Source organism: Anolis carolinensis, chromosome X (assembly GCF_035594765.1).
Source record: "Anolis carolinensis isolate JA03-04 chromosome X, rAnoCar3.1.pri, whole genome shotgun sequence".
Lineage (NCBI taxonomy): Eukaryota > Metazoa > Chordata > Lepidosauria > Squamata > Dactyloidae > Anolis > Anolis carolinensis.
In genome coordinates, this window is record NC_085847.1 from 6055355 (window position 1) to 6074123 (window position 18769).

General features: G+C 53.8%; 2 protein-coding genes across 4 annotated transcripts; one reads left to right on the forward strand and one right to left on the reverse strand.

Moving 5' to 3' along the window:
- Positions 1-24: 24 nt before the first annotated feature.
- Positions 25-3519, reverse strand: selenom (selenoprotein M). Its single transcript, XM_008119800.3, has 5 exons — positions 3295-3519; positions 996-1031; positions 781-815; positions 527-605; positions 25-400 (listed from the first exon to the last, which is right to left on the reverse strand). The coding sequence occupies exons 1-5, from the start codon at positions 3415-3417 to the stop codon at positions 215-217; spliced, it is 459 nt and encodes a 152-aa protein (XP_008118007.2). The 5' UTR covers positions 3418-3519; the 3' UTR covers positions 25-214.
- A 77-nt stretch (positions 3520-3596) lies between these two features.
- Positions 3597-18526, forward strand: inpp5j (inositol polyphosphate-5-phosphatase J). 3 transcript variants are annotated; one of them, XM_062958332.1, is made up of 14 exons: positions 3597-5085; positions 5447-6037; positions 7589-8397; positions 11502-11612; positions 12253-12361; positions 13229-13345; positions 13835-14010; positions 14610-14721; positions 15095-15204; positions 15301-15490; positions 16318-16455; positions 16673-16750; positions 16852-16956; positions 17155-18526. In XM_062958332.1, exons 2-14 carry the CDS (start codon positions 5945-5947, stop codon positions 17770-17772), a joined length of 2766 nt encoding a protein of 921 aa, XP_062814402.1. In that variant the 5' UTR covers positions 3597-5085; positions 5447-5944; the 3' UTR covers positions 17773-18526. The 3 variants fall into 3 exon arrangements, with proteins under 3 accessions (XP_062814402.1, XP_008118008.1, XP_062814403.1); XM_008119801.2 differs by having other exon boundaries at positions 3597-6037; XM_062958333.1 differs by lacking the exons at positions 3597-5085; positions 5447-6037; positions 7589-8397 and adding an exon at positions 8786-8922.
- Positions 18527-18769: the final 243 nt, after the last annotated feature.

The following is an 18769-nucleotide window of genomic DNA, read 5'->3' on the forward strand; positions in this document are numbered from 1 at the left end:
CATGGTTTGCCACAACACGGAGCCTGATGGATGAAAATAGACTTTATTTCTGGATTTTTGGGGTTTGGGGGACCCAGCATGCCATGCTCTGGTGCCCAAAGGGACGCTGTCTATCCACCCTCGGCGGCAAGAGCTTTCGTCCGAGGGCTTCATCCTGTCCCGTGAACGTGGAGCACAGCAGCGGGGGAAAACTGTCCCGTGAGAAACCTCACGGCTACAGTTCGTTGCCGGCCGCTCCTTTCCCCTCCGCCTTGGCCTTGGTTGCCTGTGTGTCCGGCCGAGCTGGTGAGAGCTGGTACTCTTTGGGCACGGGGGCATCGGGCGCCTCCTTGCGGTAGAAGCCCAGCTCTTGGACCAGATGGTTGATCTCTTCCCGGGTCATGTCACTGAGCGGGATGCGCTGGAAAACAAAGTGGCGGGACTCAAGGCCGTCCCTCCAGCAAAGGGTTCACGTTCAGCGTCTCGATCCCAGACCAGAAGGGCAACGGTGCCACAAGGGCGCAGCGCCAGTCCCACCCGTGCCTACCTCCAGTTCTTTGTACTGGAAACTGAGCAGCACGAGTTCGGGGTCGGATCCGGGCAGGTGCTTCATGACCAGGTTGTGGCTGAGCGAGAGGGTTAAGGAGGTGGGCAAGGAGGGCAGCGCTTGGCAAAGGGACTCTAGTTGCCGGCCTCTCTTGCGGCAACGGCCTCAGGTGCCCATGCCTTTGGAGTTGGGTAGAGTGTCCCTCTGGGCCCCCTTCCCCACCCCATAGTGAGGGTGCCCTAGCCAAAGGATACTACAGAGGGAGGTCTTCCGTGATGAAGGCCTTCACCTGGAAAAGAAAAGAGGCAACCGTCACGGGTAGAAGGTGGCAAGGCCAGCGGGTGGGTTCCTGCTGCGTCAAGAGGGGCTGAACTCCCCCACAGGCAGTGGAGCAGGGCCAGGCCTGGTTGGGACTTGCATGGGAGACTCAAGGAAGCAAGGTTTCCGGAGAAGGAACGGGGAAACGTACCTCTTTCAGGCGGTTCAGTCGTCATCCGCGGCAGCTCTGGGGGCAGAAAGTGGGGAAATGCCATTAAAAACCCTTTTGTCCCGGACTGCACACCCCCTTTATTGAGTTGCATTCATTTAAAAAGCCATTAAATCCAAACACATTCTGAGAATGGTGCAAGGCCTATCCCTGGCTTCCAAAGAGGATTCTCAGGACGGAGCAAACGTTGCTCGAGGTAAGCAACGGCATACAGGGCACATCCTCCAGCAACTGGCATTGGCAGGTAGACTGTGCCTAAACCTGGAGGCTCTGTTTGGCCTCTGTATGAATTGTGGAGCCCTGAGACATAGGGTCGACCCAAGGCCTGGTGCTGCCCGAGGCCCAGCACTAAAGGGCTCCCCTTCCTTTCTTTGGCCATCCCGGAACCTATCATTTTATGGCCGCCTCACCCTGGCAGTAAATGTGACAACGCCCATAACGTACATGTTTGGAGCAGCTGCTGCCCGAGGGCACAAGGATGGCAGTGTCAACCTGGCACCCTCCCCAGAAGGCCTATTTCCCCTCCAATTCTCTTTTGCCCTTGCAGGCAGCGGCTTCACAACAGCCCGGCAAGGGAGGCCAGGCCCAGGTTTCCCCAGTTTCCCAGAAAGCATGCTGCACATGCTCCAGTATGTCCACAGAAGTTGCAATGCAAAAGGAGTCCTCAGCTCCTCCAGGGGATGCTGGGAGCTGCACTCCAACAAAACATATATATAATATTATATAATGTAATAATATATATTCCATATACTACAACTTATGATATAGTATAATATACTGGTAGTGTATGGTATAATAATATAGTACTATATAATAGATAACAATTTACTTGTATATTATGGTATATAATAATAATAATAATAATAATAATAATAATAATAATAATAATAATAAAACTTTATTTATACCCCGCCACCATCTCCTCATGGGGACTCGGGGCGGCTCACAATGTTACAAAAGTAACAGCGCAAATACATTAACAATATACACAGTTTAAAACACAAGAAGATGATAAAACAGAAGTTAAAACAAAGGTTTCTACAACAGTAATAATATCAAACAACCACCAATGCCATTCAGTGAACTTCAAAGGTGGGGGGGGGGGGGGGGACTAGCAGCAATATAGGATAAAATCATTAGATTAAAATACCCCGATGAAAGGAACCTAATAACATTCAGAATAGAATTATAATGTCCTATTACTATATTACATGTCCTATTACGAATAATCTTGCAATCTAGTGGTATCGTACAGTATAGCCATGTACAGTATTAATATTGTGCTAGGCTCATAGTATAATATATTGCATATACAGATAATATTGATAATAATATTAAAATGGAATACAATACAATACTAATAATAATACAATATAATAATATTGTAATATAGTAATACAGTAGAGTCTCTTTTAACCAAGCTAAATGGGCCAGCAGAACCTTGGATAAGCAAATATCCAAGGGATTAAGGAAAAGCCTATTAAACATCCAATTAGGTTATGATTTCACAAATTAAGCACCAAAACATCATGTTATACAACAAATTTGACAGAAAAAGTAGTTCAATACGGAGTAATGTTATGCTGTAAGTACTGTATTTACGAATTTAGCACCAAAATATCGCAATAATTTGAAAACATTGACTACAAAAATGGCTTGGATAATCCAGAACCTTGGATAAGCGAGGCTTGGATAAGTGAGACTCTACTGCACTGATATAGTAAATACACTATAGAGTCTCACTAATCCAAACATCGTTTATCCAAGTTTCTGGATTATCCAAGCCATTTTTGTAGTCAATGTTTTCAATATATCATGATATTTTGGTGCTAAATTCGTAAATACAGTACTTACAAGATAACATTACTGCGTATTGAACTGCTTTTTCTGTCAAATTTGTTTTATAACATGATGTTTTGGTGCTTAATTTGTAAAATCATAACCCAATTTGATGTTTAATAGGCTTTTCCTTAATCGCTTGGATATTCGCTTATCCAAGCTCCTGCCGGCCCGTTTAGCTTGGATAAGTGAGACTCTACTGTACTGATTTCTCCTATGAAAATCTCCCCAAGCGGTGCAATTCCCGACGTGGCCACATGATGGCGGGAAAGAGGCGCCTATTCTGGCAGCGTCTCTGGCTGAGCGGCTGAAAGGCGCAATTCCCGAGGTGGCCACTGGAGGGCGGCAAAGGGAGCGGGCCGGGCCGGGCCCAATCCTGGCGCTCGGAAGCGCGAAGAGCGAGCGGGTGGCTGGCTGGCTGGGCGGGCGACCGGGGTCTCACCTCGACTTTCCCTCGGGCCAAGCCCTCCAGGCGGGCCGGGTGGAGCTGGAAGGCGCCGAGCAGGGGCCCCGGCCCCGCCAGGAGCAGCACGGGCAGCAGCCGGAGAGCGACCCGCGCGGCCATGGCGCTCCTCGGCAGGCGGGCGGATGATGGGCTCTGCGCCTCCCAAGCCCAGGCAGGAGCCTCCCACAGCCTCGGAAGAGATGCCACGTCCGTGGGGCGGGGCCTCGGCCAGAAGGGGCGGGGCCCAGGAGAGGGCTCCTCTTTCCCGGGACCCCAACGCCCCGGAGGAGGCGCTCCTGGCTGGCTGGCTGGCGGGATGCTGGGCTCTCCTGGCCTCTTCCCTGGGCCTGATGGGAGCTAGAGTCCTTCCTGGAGCCTTCCTTTCCTGGGGATGATGGAAGAGGCTTCTCTCCTGACCCCTCCCTGGAGATGATGGGCTCTAGAGTCAAGGAGGCCCCTTGCCTGGCCCCTTCCTTGGGCATGATGGAACCCAGAGTCTTTCCTGACCTTTTCCCTGGAGATGATGGGATCTAGAGTCTTCCCTGGCCCCTTTCATGGATGCGATGGGAGTCCCAGGAGGCCCCTTTCCTGAGGGTGATGGGATAGGAGTCAAGGAGGCTTCTTTCCTGACCCCTTCCTTGGAGATGATGGGCTCTAGAGTCTATGAGGCCTCTGGCTTGACCCCTTCCTTGGAGATGATGGAATCCAGAGTCTTTCCTGTCCTTTTCCCTGGGGATGATGGGATCTAGAGCCAAGGAGGACTCTTTTTTCCTGACCCCCTTCCTTGGGGATAATGGGATCGAGAGTCTTTCCTGGCCCCTTTCATGGATGTGATGGGATCCAGAATCCTTCCTGTCCTTTTCCCTGGGGATGATGGGATCTAGAGCCAAGGAGGACTCTTTTTTCCTGACCCCCTTCCTTGGGGATAATGGGATCGAGAGTCTTCCCTGGCCGTTTCCTGGGGGCGATGGGCTCTAGAGTGCAAGGAGGCCTGTTTCTTGGGGGCGATAGGATCTAGAGGCCCTATCCCTTCCTTGGGGATCATGAGAGTCAGAGCCTGTCATTCCCTGGGGATAATGGGTGCTGTAGATTCTGGAATTTACAGTTAAAAAAAAAAAGCTTCCCAGAGCCCTATTATTTGGGGGAGTCCTGGGAGCTACCTTACTGTATTATGATTAGTATTATATTGTATGACATATTTAGGCCATAATAATAAAAATAATAATATACAATAAATGAATAATAATAACAATATACAATAAATTATTATTAATAATAATGCACAAGAAATTATTATTAATAATAACTCGTTTATTGCCAGCCTCTCCTTGCTGCTATAAGATTCCAACTGCTTTGGGAGCCCCTTTCAGCCCATATGGGTCCGCGTTGGCCCCTCTTGGCTGCCCCCCCCCCCCCCCGGCCTCCATGGATGCCGAGCGAGCGCTCGCTGTCTAATAATAACAGGGATAATAATAAACCCCATCAGGACTCCCGGCTTGGCAGCCAACCAAAAAAGCAAGACAAGAAAAGCAAAAAGGGATGAGTCATGAGAAAAAAGGAGAGAGAGCGTGGTGGGGGGGCCTTGGCAGTGCCAGGCGGGGGGATGCCAGCGGGGGGCACTCTTGGCTCTGAGTCACGGTTCGCCCCGGGTGGGCACACGCGTGGGCGCATCCCGGCCTTTCCCGTGGTGGGGCGCCCCTTTTCCGGAAACGAAACCCGGGCAACATGGTGCCCCATGGCAACCGGGCATCGCCACGGCATCGTGGGGAACCAACAAAAAGCATGGACGTATGATGATTGCTTGTATTATTACTGTATTTTATTTCTCTCAATTCCTCCATCCCATCATTGTTTACTTATTATAATAATATAAATAAATTATTAATAATTAATAATATTAAATATTTATAATACATTATTATTAATTATTATTAATAATAAATATTTATAATAATACATTATTAATAATAATTAATATGACTAAATATTTATTAGAATAATAGTATATTATTATTTATAATAAATCTTTATTATAATAACATGTTTATAATAATAACTATTTATTATAATAGTGAAGAAGAGGAGGAAGAGGTGGAATTATTATTATTGTTATTATTATCATCATCATTATTATTTTTCCCCGTGTCAGGAGCGACATGAGAAATGGCAAGTCGCTTCTGGTGTGAGAACATTGGCTGTCTGCAAGGACGTTGCCCAGGGGACGTTGCCCGGAAGTTTCTGATGTTTCGACCATCCTTGGGGGAGGCTTCTCTCATGTCGCCGCATGGAGCTGGAGCTGACAGAGGGAGCTCATTGGCGCTCTCCCCGGGTTGGATTCGAACCGACAACCTTCAGGTCAGCAGTCCTGCCGGCACAAGGGGGAGGAAGAGGAGGAGGAAGAGGAAGAAGAGAAGGAAGAGGAAGCCACTGCTGCCTTTTCTTTCTGAGGACTAGCACCTTGCGCAGCAGGGGAGACAAGATGAGAGATGCCAAGGAGGAGGAGGAGTGCCAGTCTGTGGGGCGGCTGTGCCTTTAAATCCTGGGGGGGGGGGGGGGGAGCGGATGACGCCAGCGCCTCCCCGGCAGCAGCAGCAGCAGCAGCGGCATCATCATCAGGACCAGGAGCAGCGAAGGAAGGAGGAGAAGGATGGAGCCGCTGTCCAGCAGCCGGAGCCGGAGGCATGGCCATCCCCGGACACCCCGAGCCGCCTCTTCCGGGGCCCCCGAGGGACACAGGAAGGTGAGGCAGGGTTGGGGGCACCACAGGCACCTCTGGGAGGGCGCGCTCTCCCCCTGGCCTCAGTCTCCCCAGCAGGGCATCGGGGAGGTGGACTACAACTCCCAGCCTTAGCGGCCGTTGGGAGTTGTAGTTCGACACCCAGGGACCAATCCTCCCTCCCCCATCGGATGCGCGTGGACTACAACTCCCAGCCGGCCGTGCCCTGGGGAGGCTGGCTGTTGCAGTCCCACTGCCTGCATGCCATGTCCCGCCCCTGCTTCTTTTGGGACTACAGACCCCAGCAGCCCCTAGATCAACCTGGAGGGTGGCACAAGTTGGCACTGTGGGTGAAACCTAAGAAGTGGTTGGACTCCCGAGTCCCAGCGTCCTTTGCTAGACAGAATGGGTAGCATTAGCCACCCAACATCCCCACCAGGCTATTCTGGGAGAAGAAATAACATTATTATTATTATTATTATTATTATTATTATTATTATTATTATTATTATTATTCTAAGCCTTGGCATCAGGGCAGGGGGGGGTGGGTGAGTGGGTTGGACTTGATGCCCTTGAGGCGCTTCCCATCTTTGTGGCCACTCCACCCCAGGGTCTCCTCTCCTTGGCCCTCCGTGCCCTTCGCCTCCCATTGGGCCCGGCTGCCCTCGTCTGCCACCTGAGCCGGGTGCCCAGGGCTTCTCAGGTTGCGTCTGGCACAACCGAGGCAGCGCCTCCCCCTCACTGGCATTGGGGAAAGCAAGTGCCAGGCTTGCCTGCCGCCGGCTGTTGTCTGTGCCCGTCCCTCCCCCGGAAGAGGCCCTGCGAGAGTGGCACCGGGAGGGCATTGAGGTGTGCCCAGGTGGGAGAGGAAGAGGCCGAGGCTTGCCACGGGGAAGGGGAAAGGGATGCCCTGTGCTCAGCCAAGTGGGAGAAGGAGGCCGTGAAGGGCACCGGAGCAGGACGGCTGGCGCAGTGGGGAAGGACAAAAGGATGCCCTCTGTGACTGAGAGAAAGCAAACTGGGGCAGGAAGGGGTCTTCTTGGGAAGATTGGCCAGCAAGGCCCCTTTGGGTCCCGGGAGGATCCCTTCTGTGTTGGCACCTCCTCCCTTTGCCCCCAAAGGGCCCGGGTGGGTCTTGGATCTGCCCGCCAAGCGCCAGCCCCTTCCTTCCAAAGGGCAGAGAACCTCCGGTGCCAAGGTTCCACGGCCGTTGGAGGATGGACAGGGCTGCCGACCAGGAAATCCTGGGCATGGCGGCATGGAAAGTGACACCTCTGATGAAGACTTTGAATGCTTTCAGATGGGATGGATCCTGGTACCGGGTTGGCAGGAGGGTTGGGGCCTTGCCATGCCAGGGGGAGACTGCCTGGGGGTGGGAGGCAAAGTACCAGGGTGCCCAGCTTGGCACAGAGCCAGCATGAGGGTGGTACCGTGGCTCGGGTTGACTCCCCAACTTGGGCATGGGCACCCATTCTCTGTTGTGAGGGGTGAGCACACACATTGGCTCAGGGTTTTGACTGCTGATGCGGGCACGGCTGCCCTGAACTTGATCTCGCCTGTCTCCCTTCTGCCCAGATGGAGTCGAGCCCCCGCGCCAACGTGGACCAAGACCCGACCTCCCCCGTGGGCTCCCAGCCCGTCTCGCCACGTGGCAGCATCAGCGGCTTGGCCTCGCCGGTGCTCTTCTCGCCGGGCTCCAACCAGTTCTCCTCAGACGGGCGCTTCCAGCCGGAGGGCTCCAACCATGCGCTGTATCCCGGGGGCTCCGTGCCCAGCGTGTCTCGGCCCGACTCCCTCTTTGACGCTTTCAGCCCGCGGGCCCAGGCAGAGAGCTCGCACCAGGAGCGCTCCCCGGGTCGCGCCAACCCGCCGCTCTCTTTGGACATCAGCCGGACGCCGCCCGAGGGGGCCACCCCGGCCTATGGCACCCCGACCTTGCGCTCGCCCGTGGAGCTGCGCCCTTTGTCCCCGGCTTCGGGCAGCTCGTCCCTCTCCTCCATGAATCTCAGCCAGTCACCCATCCGGGGCGTGCTGCCAGAGCGGTGCCCCTTGGAGCCGGTTTCCTCGGGCGTCCTGGCCTCGGAACGCAAAGACTCGCTGCTGCCCAAAGCCGAGTCCAGCGACCACATCTGCCTGAGCCGCTCGGCCTCGGCCCAGCGCCCGCCCTCCTTGCCCAAGGCCGTCTCCAGCGAGTACCTTTGCACCGGGAGGGCCGCCACCTCCAAGGCCTCCCTGCTCACCAAGGCCGAGTCGGAGGAAGTGGTCTCTGCCCGCGTGCGCCACTCGCCCAAGTCCCAGGACCTCAGGGGCAACTTCCAGCACAGCAAGGAGCGCTTCCTGGCGCCCCTCGCCAAGGCCCCGGCCAAGCCTGAGAACGAGTTCCGGTGAGCCGTGCCTCTTGTCTTGGGCAGGAGGGTGGGGCGCAAGCCGTATACTTGCCTGGCATCCTTGTTGGCACTTTCACCCACTTCCCTATCCCTGGTTGGATGCTGGGCTTTGTTGTTTGGCTGAGGAACCTGGCGTGCCTAAGGAGCTTCCAATGTTGCACCAAAGAGGACTGAGCTCTCCAGGGCGGCCTTTCAAGGACTTTCCCAAACTACAAGTCCCATGGCCGTATCCATGACGATTACTGGCAGACAAAACAATTGTAGATGTGTTTTGTGAATGTGAAGTTCTTGCACTCTTTAATATCAGTGCGAGTGTCCGGTTGACTTAGGGCAAGCCCATGGATTTCCTTCCTTCCTTCTTTCCTTCTTTCCTTCCTCAGTGGTTTCCCATCCGAGTCCCAGCCAGGCCTGCCCCTGTTCAGCATCCCAACTCTGACAGGATCTTGGCTCTCGGCCCGCTTTGCCCTTGCACTTGGCTGCCGTCCTGACCGAGGCAATAAACGTCTCGGTACTTACTCCTAAGTAAGTTCCCATGAAGGCCGTTGATGGATGGCGAAGGGCTGCCAGGGCCTTATGTAAGAGAGCCTGGAAGGATCCTCCGGGGAGAGAGAGAGAGAGAGAGGGAGGGAGAGGGAGAGGGAGAGGGAGGGAGCCCTTGGACAATCCCGTCCTGGTAGATCTTTGTCACCAGTGCCACAAGGAAACAGGTCGCGTTCTCTCCTGGTTTTGAGGCCCTGCCTGTTTCTATTGAGAATGTGCCAAGTGCTGACAAGTGGCACCCCTGGCACTGAATCCGCTTTGGCTTTTCGTCCGAACTATAAAGCCTAGGCGCTCAAAGCAAGGCCAAAGGTGCTGCCCAGTTTTGGATGGCTTTGGGGTGCTCTCCAAGGTGCCACACACGCAAAACCAAAGGCCCTCTCCATGGTGCTGAAATGCCTGGTGCCAAAGAAAGGGCCCGGCTTGGTGCCAATCGCTCCAGTCGCTGAAATTGATGCCCAAAGTGGGTTTGCCAACTTGAAAAGTGCCCCTAAGAGTGACTAAAAACCCTACAGTGGTGCTGCCATCCCATGGTTGGCACTGCAAGCCCATTGTTTTCCCTTTGGGAGAATGCCGTGCCATCTGCTGCCTGCTTCTCTTTCGAAGTGAAGGTCTACGGAGCATCCAGACTTTGCCAAGGGCACATCTTGGCACGTGGTCACTGACTCCCAGGTTGACTGCACAAGTGGACCGCCAACCAGTCCTGGCCTTTGGTTTCCTTTTGCTGTCTCCCTGGTGCCCCTAGAGATGCCCACTCCAGCCTTATGCTGTGGGCACGCTCTCTCCTTGCCCACTCGGCCAGCCCCAGAGGTGAGCCTTTGCCTGTCCCTCGGTGCCAGCTGGCTCTTTCCGAGGTGTGCGCTTTAATTGCGTTAATGTCCTGGGATTTATCGCCCGAGCGCCAGTGCGCTCCCCACAGCTGGCATCTCCTCTGGGGCTCCTGCCAAGCAATTGAAGGGAGAGAGAGAGAGAGAGAGAGAGAGAGAGAGAGAGAGAAGCCCTTCTGCCAGGCTTGGGCAATCAGAGTCAGAGCGGGCATCGAGATCCCATTGGGCAAGCCCTGGGCCTGCTTTGGCACGGTGGCCGTTACAACGACCCTACAGGGTAGGTCAAAAGGATGGCACGTGAGGGAGTGAGCTGCTTCTTTGCATCTGGAGGGGCTTGAATTCTTGCAGTGTCACTTACTGGCATTTCTGAGCGGCTGGCATTTCCGATAATTAGAGTGGGAGAGAGGGGGGCTCTTTGTTGGCATTTCTAGGGCACGATTCAAGTCTCTTCCCAGGTTTGTGAAAAAATAGGAAGTTGGTTTCTTTGAAGTGACACTGAGCCTCAAAAGGCAGTTTGGAATCATCTGAATTGTTCCAAAATATTTTTTGGGGGGGTGGGGGGGTGGAGAACGCACTTGCGCCATTTCGCTGATGTGCTGCAGCGTTCTAATTTGGATAAAAGGAAGGAGGAGGAGGAGGAGGGAACGGACACGAAACCCCCTGCAAGAGGGGAGGACCACGCTGTATTCTTGTGCCAGGCAAATAGTCCAGGGCGAAGGAAACGTGCCTTGGCTATTGAATGAAACCCGACCCATTTGCCCCGTAAATGCCACCCGCTTGTTTCATTTCTTCGATTCTGAACCACACACACGCAGGCACGCACGCACAGCGGAATGGCCTCTTGAAAGGCACTCGGGCCTAATGTACCATCCATTGTGCCCATTTGGAACCTCTTGTTTATGCCATCAGCGCACTTAACTCCAGATCGCCATTTTCCGTGCCAAGGCAAGATGTGCCGGGGGCATTTGGGGCACTTTGGGGCTCTGAGAGTTGGAAGGGCAAGGAGTGGAAGCTGAAGGGGAAGCCTAGGGCGAGAGGGGCCTGTGCCCTCTTATGGGACCCAAACTAAACCCGCATGGCGCTTGAAGCCCTTCTGTGCCCCTGACGGCAGCCGAGAGTCTTGTGCAGGTTGGGTCAGCACAACGGCAAAATGTGAATGGCCTGGCATTGTGTGTGTGCCATTTTTTTCTCTATATCTTCCAATGCAGACGGTTGACTTGGAGGCAGGCGTGGGAGGTGGGAAAAGGAACTGACGGGTACGACGGGTTTCCGTCTGTCAGTTCAGGTGGCAAAGGGGGCCTACTTTGGGGTGGCATGCCGTCAGGAACGGCGGCATTTGAGGCCTCGTATCGGTTCAGGGCCCAAAGATGTGTCTTGGGTCTTCCTCTTCTGCGTTCCTACTAGTCTCATCCAAGACAAGGGCTTGCCAGTGACTTTGGGAGGGTATCCTATTCCTGCCCATCCTTGCCATGACTTCTAGGATCACTCATGTGTGCCTTGGGGTCTGTGCCCTGCTCCTCGTTGGGCACAGATGCCAAGCCCATGGGGAGCCACTATGCCTGGGGGCGATGCCCATGTTCCTGGGTATTTGTGCTGTCTGTATGCCCAGCTTTGTTTACACTGATGCCCGCTGGGTACCACTGTTGTATGCCACCCCCCCCCCCCCCCCCCAAAGAGAGAGGCATTTCCTTCCTTCTCCCATTTTGCTGACTGTCGATGCCTTGTGTTTCTTTGCAGGATCACTGTGGTCTCCTGGAACGTTGGCACCGCCATGCCCCCCAGCGACGTGACCTCCCTCCTCCATCTCAACACGGGCGACTCCAACGACACGGACATGATTGCCATCGGGTAAGGGGGTGCCACCCTCCCTTCTATCTTTCATCTCAACATCTGTCTGCGCAGTTGCCTTCCAAAGACGTTTCCCACTCCGGTGCCATCTGCCCCATTTCTCAAACCTCAGCTGTTCTTACTGGGAAAAATGCTCTCCGTGCATGCTCAGGCGAGCCTTGCCGGTCAGTTTAGAAGGATCTTGGGACATGGGGGATGACAGGAAAAATGTGCCATGATCCCATTTGAAGTTTTACATTTACACATAGTCCGTGTCTGGGCATGGGCATCTTTCTGTTGGCACCCGAGAGCATGAATGCATAAGTAGGGAAAGGACCTTGTTGTGTCGAGAGCCTCACCGTTGAATACCTGCAGGTGCCGGGTTGGAGTTTTTATTATCCAACCCTCCACTTTCTCCACAAACCAGCCTCCCAACCAATCTCTTTGCCAAGCGGATGCCAAATCGGGGGCGTCTGAAACATGTGCCTCGTGGGTGTGACTCTGTGCTGATCTTTGGCGGTGGGGCTGGGAATTGACATGTTTTTATTATTATTATTATTCTGATTATTTTTTTACAAGGCTGCCAAACGGTTGAGAAAGGGGCCTGTGTGCCCGTTGTTTTCCCGGCCCGGCTGAGGGGGGGTTGTGTGTGTCTTGCCAGGCTGCAGGAGGTGAACTCCATGATCAACAAGCGGCTGAAGGATGCCCTCTTCACCGACCAGTGGAGCGAGCTCTTCATGGAGGTCCTGAGCCCCTTTAACTTTGTCCTGGTGAGCATCTCGGAAGGCGGGAAGGGAGAGGAAGGGACCCTGCTGGCAGGGCTGTTGGGCGCCCCATGCGCCCGGCACCTAAAGGATGGACTGGCAAGGGATGGTGGGAGTTGAAGTCCAAAACACCCGGCGGGAGGGCCCAAGTTGGCCCAGGTGTCAAAGGGATGACTTCATGACTTCTTGGTTGGGTCCGAGGGGGAAAAGAAAGGGGCCTGAGGCCAGGAATGGTGGGAGTTGAAGTCCAAAACACTTGGAAACAAACTTCCGCTGGCTGCCTTCATCTTTCGTAAACGCCCACTGAACCAAAGCATTGGTTCTTCTTTGGGGGCATTTTTGGGGCACTCTCCTTCCTAAGGCTTCCCAAGGGTGGCAGGGGCTGGACCTCTTTGAAACAGGTGTGCCCACACTTTGGAATTCGGATGGGATGGAGACCCTAAGTGGAGTCCCTGCCCTGGCTTTTGGAAACTGGCAGAGCGTTGCCAAGTGTGCCGGGATGACCTCAGAAACCCGCCGGCCTGCTGCTGATAACATCCCGCCCGTCGTCACGGCGATGCCATGGCAACGGGAGTGCTTCCTTGGGGCTGGGAGGAAGGAGAGCCGGCCCGCTTTGCCCTCGGAGGCGTGGCACTCGTGTGTCTGGTGGCCTCCCATCCTGGAATCCAAATTGGGCTGCGATATGCCAGCCTCCCTTCGTTTGTCCTTGGGCTCAATGCAATTGCATCCAATGTCTTCACCCTTCCTTGTCGTTGCAAGATTTGAGCCACCCTTGCCTTGACTCAGTGCGATGGGATGCTGGGAGTTGTCGTTTTCCAAGGATGCTGGGAGTTGTGGTTTCCTGTTTCCCTCACCGCCCTCTTCCCGTTCCAGGTGAGCACGGTGCGGATGCAAGGGGTCATCCTGATGGTCTTTGCCAAGTACTACCACCTGCCCTTCTTGCACTATATCCAGACCGACTGCACCAGGACCGGACTCGGCGGGTACTGGGTGAGTGCTCCTGAGGGCACGGGCGAGTCAAAGCCCTGGTGCCAGCTGAGTCAGGCGTGGTTGACAACACAGGTGAGACTTGGGACCCTGGAGAGTGTCTTCCTTGCTTCTGCTTGGCAACCAGGCCTTGTCCCTCAACCAGGCCTTCCAAGAATTTGCAGCACTTTATCAGTCACCTCGGGTTTACAATATGTAATAATAATACCCAGTCTACTTTTACAACCTCTCCATTTTAATCCATGTTTTTATTAGTTCTTGTCATTTGTTTTTATTGGCTAATGTTTAAATATTTATAACTGTGCCTTTCTCTTGTCTATTGTTGTGTTTTATATTGCTATTGTTTTCATTCAGGCTTGGCCCCATGTAAGCCGCCCTGAGTCCCCTTTGGGGAGATAGAGGCGGGTATAAAAATAAAGTTGTTACTATTATTATTATTATATTATTATTATTGTCCCTCAACCGGGCCTTGTCTCTCCCTCTCCGCGGCAGGGCAACAAGGGCGGGGTGAGTGTGCGCCTGGCCATCTTTGGGCACATGGTGTGCTTCCTCAACTGCCACCTTCCGGCCCACATGGAGAAGGCCGAGCAACGCCGGGAGGACTTCACTACCATCCTCCACCTCCAGCAATTCGAGGGGCCCTCGGCCACTGGCATCCTGGACCACGAGTGAGTCTGACCTGGCATTGGGGGCACGGGCATGCATCTCTCCCCAAAGGCTCTGGCTTTTTGCTCACACCTTAAAGCAGGCATGGGCCAACTTTGGCTGAGGGGGGAAAAGGAAGAAGCCTGAGGCCAGGAATGGTGGGAGTTGAAGTTCAAAACACTTGGAAAGAGGGCCCAAGCTGGCCCATGCCTGCACAGATTAAAAGCCTAAGCGGAATTGTCCCCGCCTTGGCACAGGCGGCATCACTGCCTGCTGCAGGATCGGTGCCAATCCCTCCCTTTGAGCTCCGCTTCCCATCTGCTCCACGTCTTGGAAAGGCCGCTTTGATCATGGTGGGCATCCACGTGCCTGCTTGCACGGATCCCGCCATTGACCTTTGGGATGCCCGGGGGCCTTGATCTGCCCGCTTGGCCGGCTGCCACCCCACCAGTCACTCCGTTCATTTGGGATCAGCCGGGGAGCGGGCGGGATGCCAGCTGGGAGAGCCGCCGGTCCTGCCCTGACCTCGATTCCCCCCCGAGATCCATGCGATGCCAGGCCTCCCTCCGAGATGCATGCCGCCCTGGCAAGCCTTACCCACTCCTTTTTGCCTCCCTGCCAGCCTCGTCTTTTGGTTTGGGGACCTCAACTTCCGCATCGAGAGCTTGGACATCCGCTTTGTGAAGTACGCCATCGACAGCAACATGCTCCATCAACTCTGGGAGAAGGACCAGGTGAGGGGGAGGCTACAATTTCCAAAACCTTTTCTGTACCATTGGCTCTGAGATTATTATTACTTTATTATTATTATTATTATTATTATTATTATTATTATTATTATTATTATTATTATTGGATGCGGCTCGCAAAGCAGCTTGGCTTTGTGCAAAGGGTCCAGGTCTCACCCTCCACTCTGCTTCTCAGCCAACTTCCAGCTAGAAGCAAACAAGCGAGCAAGCGAGGCTAGATCTTCCGTTGCCTTAAGATTATTATTCTTTGCCTGCGCTTGCATGGCACTGCCAAGTCTCTGGTTTGGGCTCAGAAACCCTCTCAGACCTGAGTTTCTCCCATCCATGCCCGTACGTCTCTCCCTTCTCTCTGTTGCAGCTCAACATTGCTAAAACCACTTGGCCCATCTTGAAAGGCTTCCAAGAGGGGCCCCTGAACTTCCCCCCGACCTTCAAATTTGACGTTGGCACCAACATGTACGATACCAGGTAAGGAGAGGTCCCCGGAGAAAAGTCCTGGGAGTGATGGTTTCCCAAGGCGTGCGCTTTGGGTAAGAGGGTGACCCAACCTCTGCTTGTCCGCAGCGCCAAGAAGCGGAAGCCGGCCTGGACGGACCGCATCCTGTGGAGGATCAAGGCCTCGGGCGGCTCCGGCAGCCACCACCCGGGCAGGGTCGCCTGCGGGGTCCTGGGCGTCACCCAGCTCTGCTATTGCAGCCACATGGAGTATACTGTCAGCGACCACAAGCCCGTGGTCTCCATCTTCGCCGTCCAGGTGAGTCCGCGGCCACCGTTCAGGCTGGTGTTCCTCGGACGTCTCCCATCCAAGTCCTAACCAGGGCCGGCCCTGCTTAGCTTCCAAGATCAGGTGGGAGGGGATTCCTGGAGTGTTGCAAGTTTTTAAATTGGTGATGTGCTTTTAAGAAGTCCTGTGCCAGATTGTATTTTAAGGTTTGTATTGCTTTGGGTAGAGCTTTTTTTTTAGTGTTAGCCACTTTGAGTCTGCTTGGGCTGACAAAAAGCAGGATTTACAGTAATAATAATAATAATAATAATAATAATAATAATAATAATAATAATAATAATGTGCTCGACTTGTGATTTTGTGATACGAAATCCAGCATATCTATCTTGTTTGCTGTGTCATACAATGTCGTTGTGGCAATAATAATAATAAATAGTAATAATAGCAATAATAATAAAAATAGTAATAATAGTAGTAGTAGTAATAATAATAATAATAATAATAATGTGCTTTACTTGTGATTTTGTGATATGAAATCCAGCATATCTATCTTGTTTGCTGTGTCATACAATGTTGTTGTGGCAATAATAATAATAAATAGTAATAACAATAATAATAAAAATAGTAATAATAGTAATAATAGTAATAATAATAATAATAATAATAATAATAATAATAATAATAATAATAATAATAATAATAATAGCTTCTTTACTGTTAACTACAAGCACTAGATCCCATCTGATCTTGAAATCTAAACTGGGTCTTCTTTGGTGCACCCCTTTTCCTTCCTTCCTTCCTTCCTTCCTTCCTTCCTTCCTTCCTTCCTTCCTTCCGTCCGTCCGTCTGTCCGGCAGTTTGCTTCCAGAGCCGAGGTGCCACTGGTGGAGATCCAAGTGGCTGACGAATGGACAAAACCGGAGCAAGCGGTGATCCGGTACAAGGTTTCGCCCACTTACCACCGCAGCTCCTGGGACTGGATCGCCCTTTATCGAGTAAGGAGAATATAGATAGATAAGTAGATAGATAGATAGATAGATAGATAGATAGATAGATAGATAGATAGATAGATAGATAGATAGAGAGATAGAGATCTATAAAGGAAGCCTTCTCTTTTCCTCCATGTCCCTGGGTGCCAGGGCTCACCCTCCACTCTGCTCTGCACCCAGCCCGTTTCCAAATAGGGACATCTCTTCCGTCTTCCCTCTTCAGGTGGGCTTCCGGCATTATAAGGACTACGTGGCCTACGTCTGGGCCAAGCAGGAGGACATGGAAAGCAACCTATTCCAGGTGGGGAGACCTCTCGGCAGGCCTTCCGGGGGACGGGGACTCCCTCCCCTTCTCCTGGGACTGGGCTCCCCCGGCACTGACGTCTCTTTCGGCCTTTGCAGTTACTCTTCCCGGAGGAGTCCCTGCCCAAAGGGAAGGGCGACTACATCTTGGGCTACTACAGCAACAACTACAGCTGCATGGTGGGGGTGACCGAGCCCTTCCAGGTCAGTGCATTGGGCCTGAGCTGAGAGCCAGGCTCACTTGGGAGGGTGGCATTGCTTATTTTGCTGCACTGGCGACATACCCGCTTCTGGCCCTTTAGAGGCTGTTTCGATATTGTGTTGTCGAAGAGGTGCCAACGACTGGATGGCTGTCCCCAAAGAGCCCTCTGACTCTGCTTCTTTCTTTCTTTCCCGCTTTAGATTTCGATGCCCTCGCTGGACCCGAGTGGCAGTAGCCCGCCGGACAGTTCGAGCTCGACGTCAGAGGAGGAGGAGGATGACAGCACCCTGGTGCTCCTGGGCCCCAAGTCCCGCAGCCCCAGCCCGGGCAAGATGAGCCGCCACCGCAGCCGCAGCCCCAGCCTGGCCAAGTTCCAGGGCCTGATCCTGCGCCCAGCCAGCCGGGAGAAGGGCGCCAGCCGCAGCCCCTCGCCCCAGGCCCGCCGCCGGAGCAGCGCCACCCGCCTCAAGGGCGAGATCCCCAGCATCCAGTTCTCCAAGGACAGCCCTCGGCAGCAGCGGCGCCGGCGCTCCAAGTCCCCGGCGGGCACCGCCGCCACCTGGCGCTTCGAGGACAGCCCCCTGGCTCGGGCCGACCCCCGCAACCTGGGCCTGCTGCCGGCCGTGCGGCTGGAGACCCTCGACCAGGTCATGGGTGCCCACCACCTCCAGCACCGGCGGGAGAGCGCCGAGCAGGCCTTGCCCGCCCGCCGGATGAGCCCCACCAGCCCCACCTCCAGCTTGGCGGCGCTCTTTGGCACCTCACCACAGGAGGCTGGGTCCCAGAGCCCCCAAGGCTGGGACCCCGTGGGATACTAACGCGGCGGCCAAGCCCTCGCCCAACCCTCCCGACTACGCTTGCAGTGTTCTCGCCAACCTTGCCCTTTCCCTGCTCGGTCGCGTGCCTCTCTTTCTCCATCTCTCTCTTGCCCTGCTGCCACCACACCACCCGCCTGGCCAACTGTCCAACGTGCTGACCGGATCTCCTCTGCCCAGAAGTCCTCCTTACCCACCATCCACCCCCTCAAGTGCCACCTGCCCGTCCTTTTGGGTCGAGAGGGTGGCAAAGGGCACCCCTCCTCCAGAAAGCAAAGGAAATGACAAAGGACGGCGGACAGAGCCCCAAGGGGATGCCAGTCATGTCTGCTGGATGGGAGGCAGGGAGATGGAGTCGGAGGCGGGAAGGCCCCATTCCGATGCCAAGAGGACGATGCAGCAGCTGGGGCAAGGGTGGCACAGCTGTGTCCCTCTGGAGCGGGCGCAACGGCCCTTCCCAGAGGGAGGCTGGCAGACGTCACTGGCGCCAGGCCAAGGGTGGCAAAGGGCTGGTTCCTGCATCAGGGGAGAGTTGGAGAAGAAGCCGGGGGTCAAAGCTGCGCCATGGTGCCTTGGAACAGAGGAGGAGGAGAAGGAGAAAGCTCCTAAGGGGGTTCCGGGGGGGAGGGAGGGGAGGAGGGGGGCTGGTCTCCCCCAACTGACAGAGCCTCGACCTTCGCTGGGACGAGTTCAGAGTTGATGCAATCTGTCCGACCTCTCTTTCCCCTCCTGACCTAATAAAACATTGACAAAACTGTGGGCCCGTCTTGTTCTTGTGTGCCATCTGGCACAAGGAGGTAGAAGTTACCCTTCGCAATGTCAAAAAAAATAATCCCTTATATTGGCATCATTCAGCCACTTTGAGTCTTCTTTAAGAGAGGAAGATGGAATATTATTATTACTATTAATAATAGTAATTATTATTAGTAGTAATAAATAATAATAGTAATAATTCAGATGATTCCTACTCCTCTCCTTTGCATTTATGGGTTCGACAGCG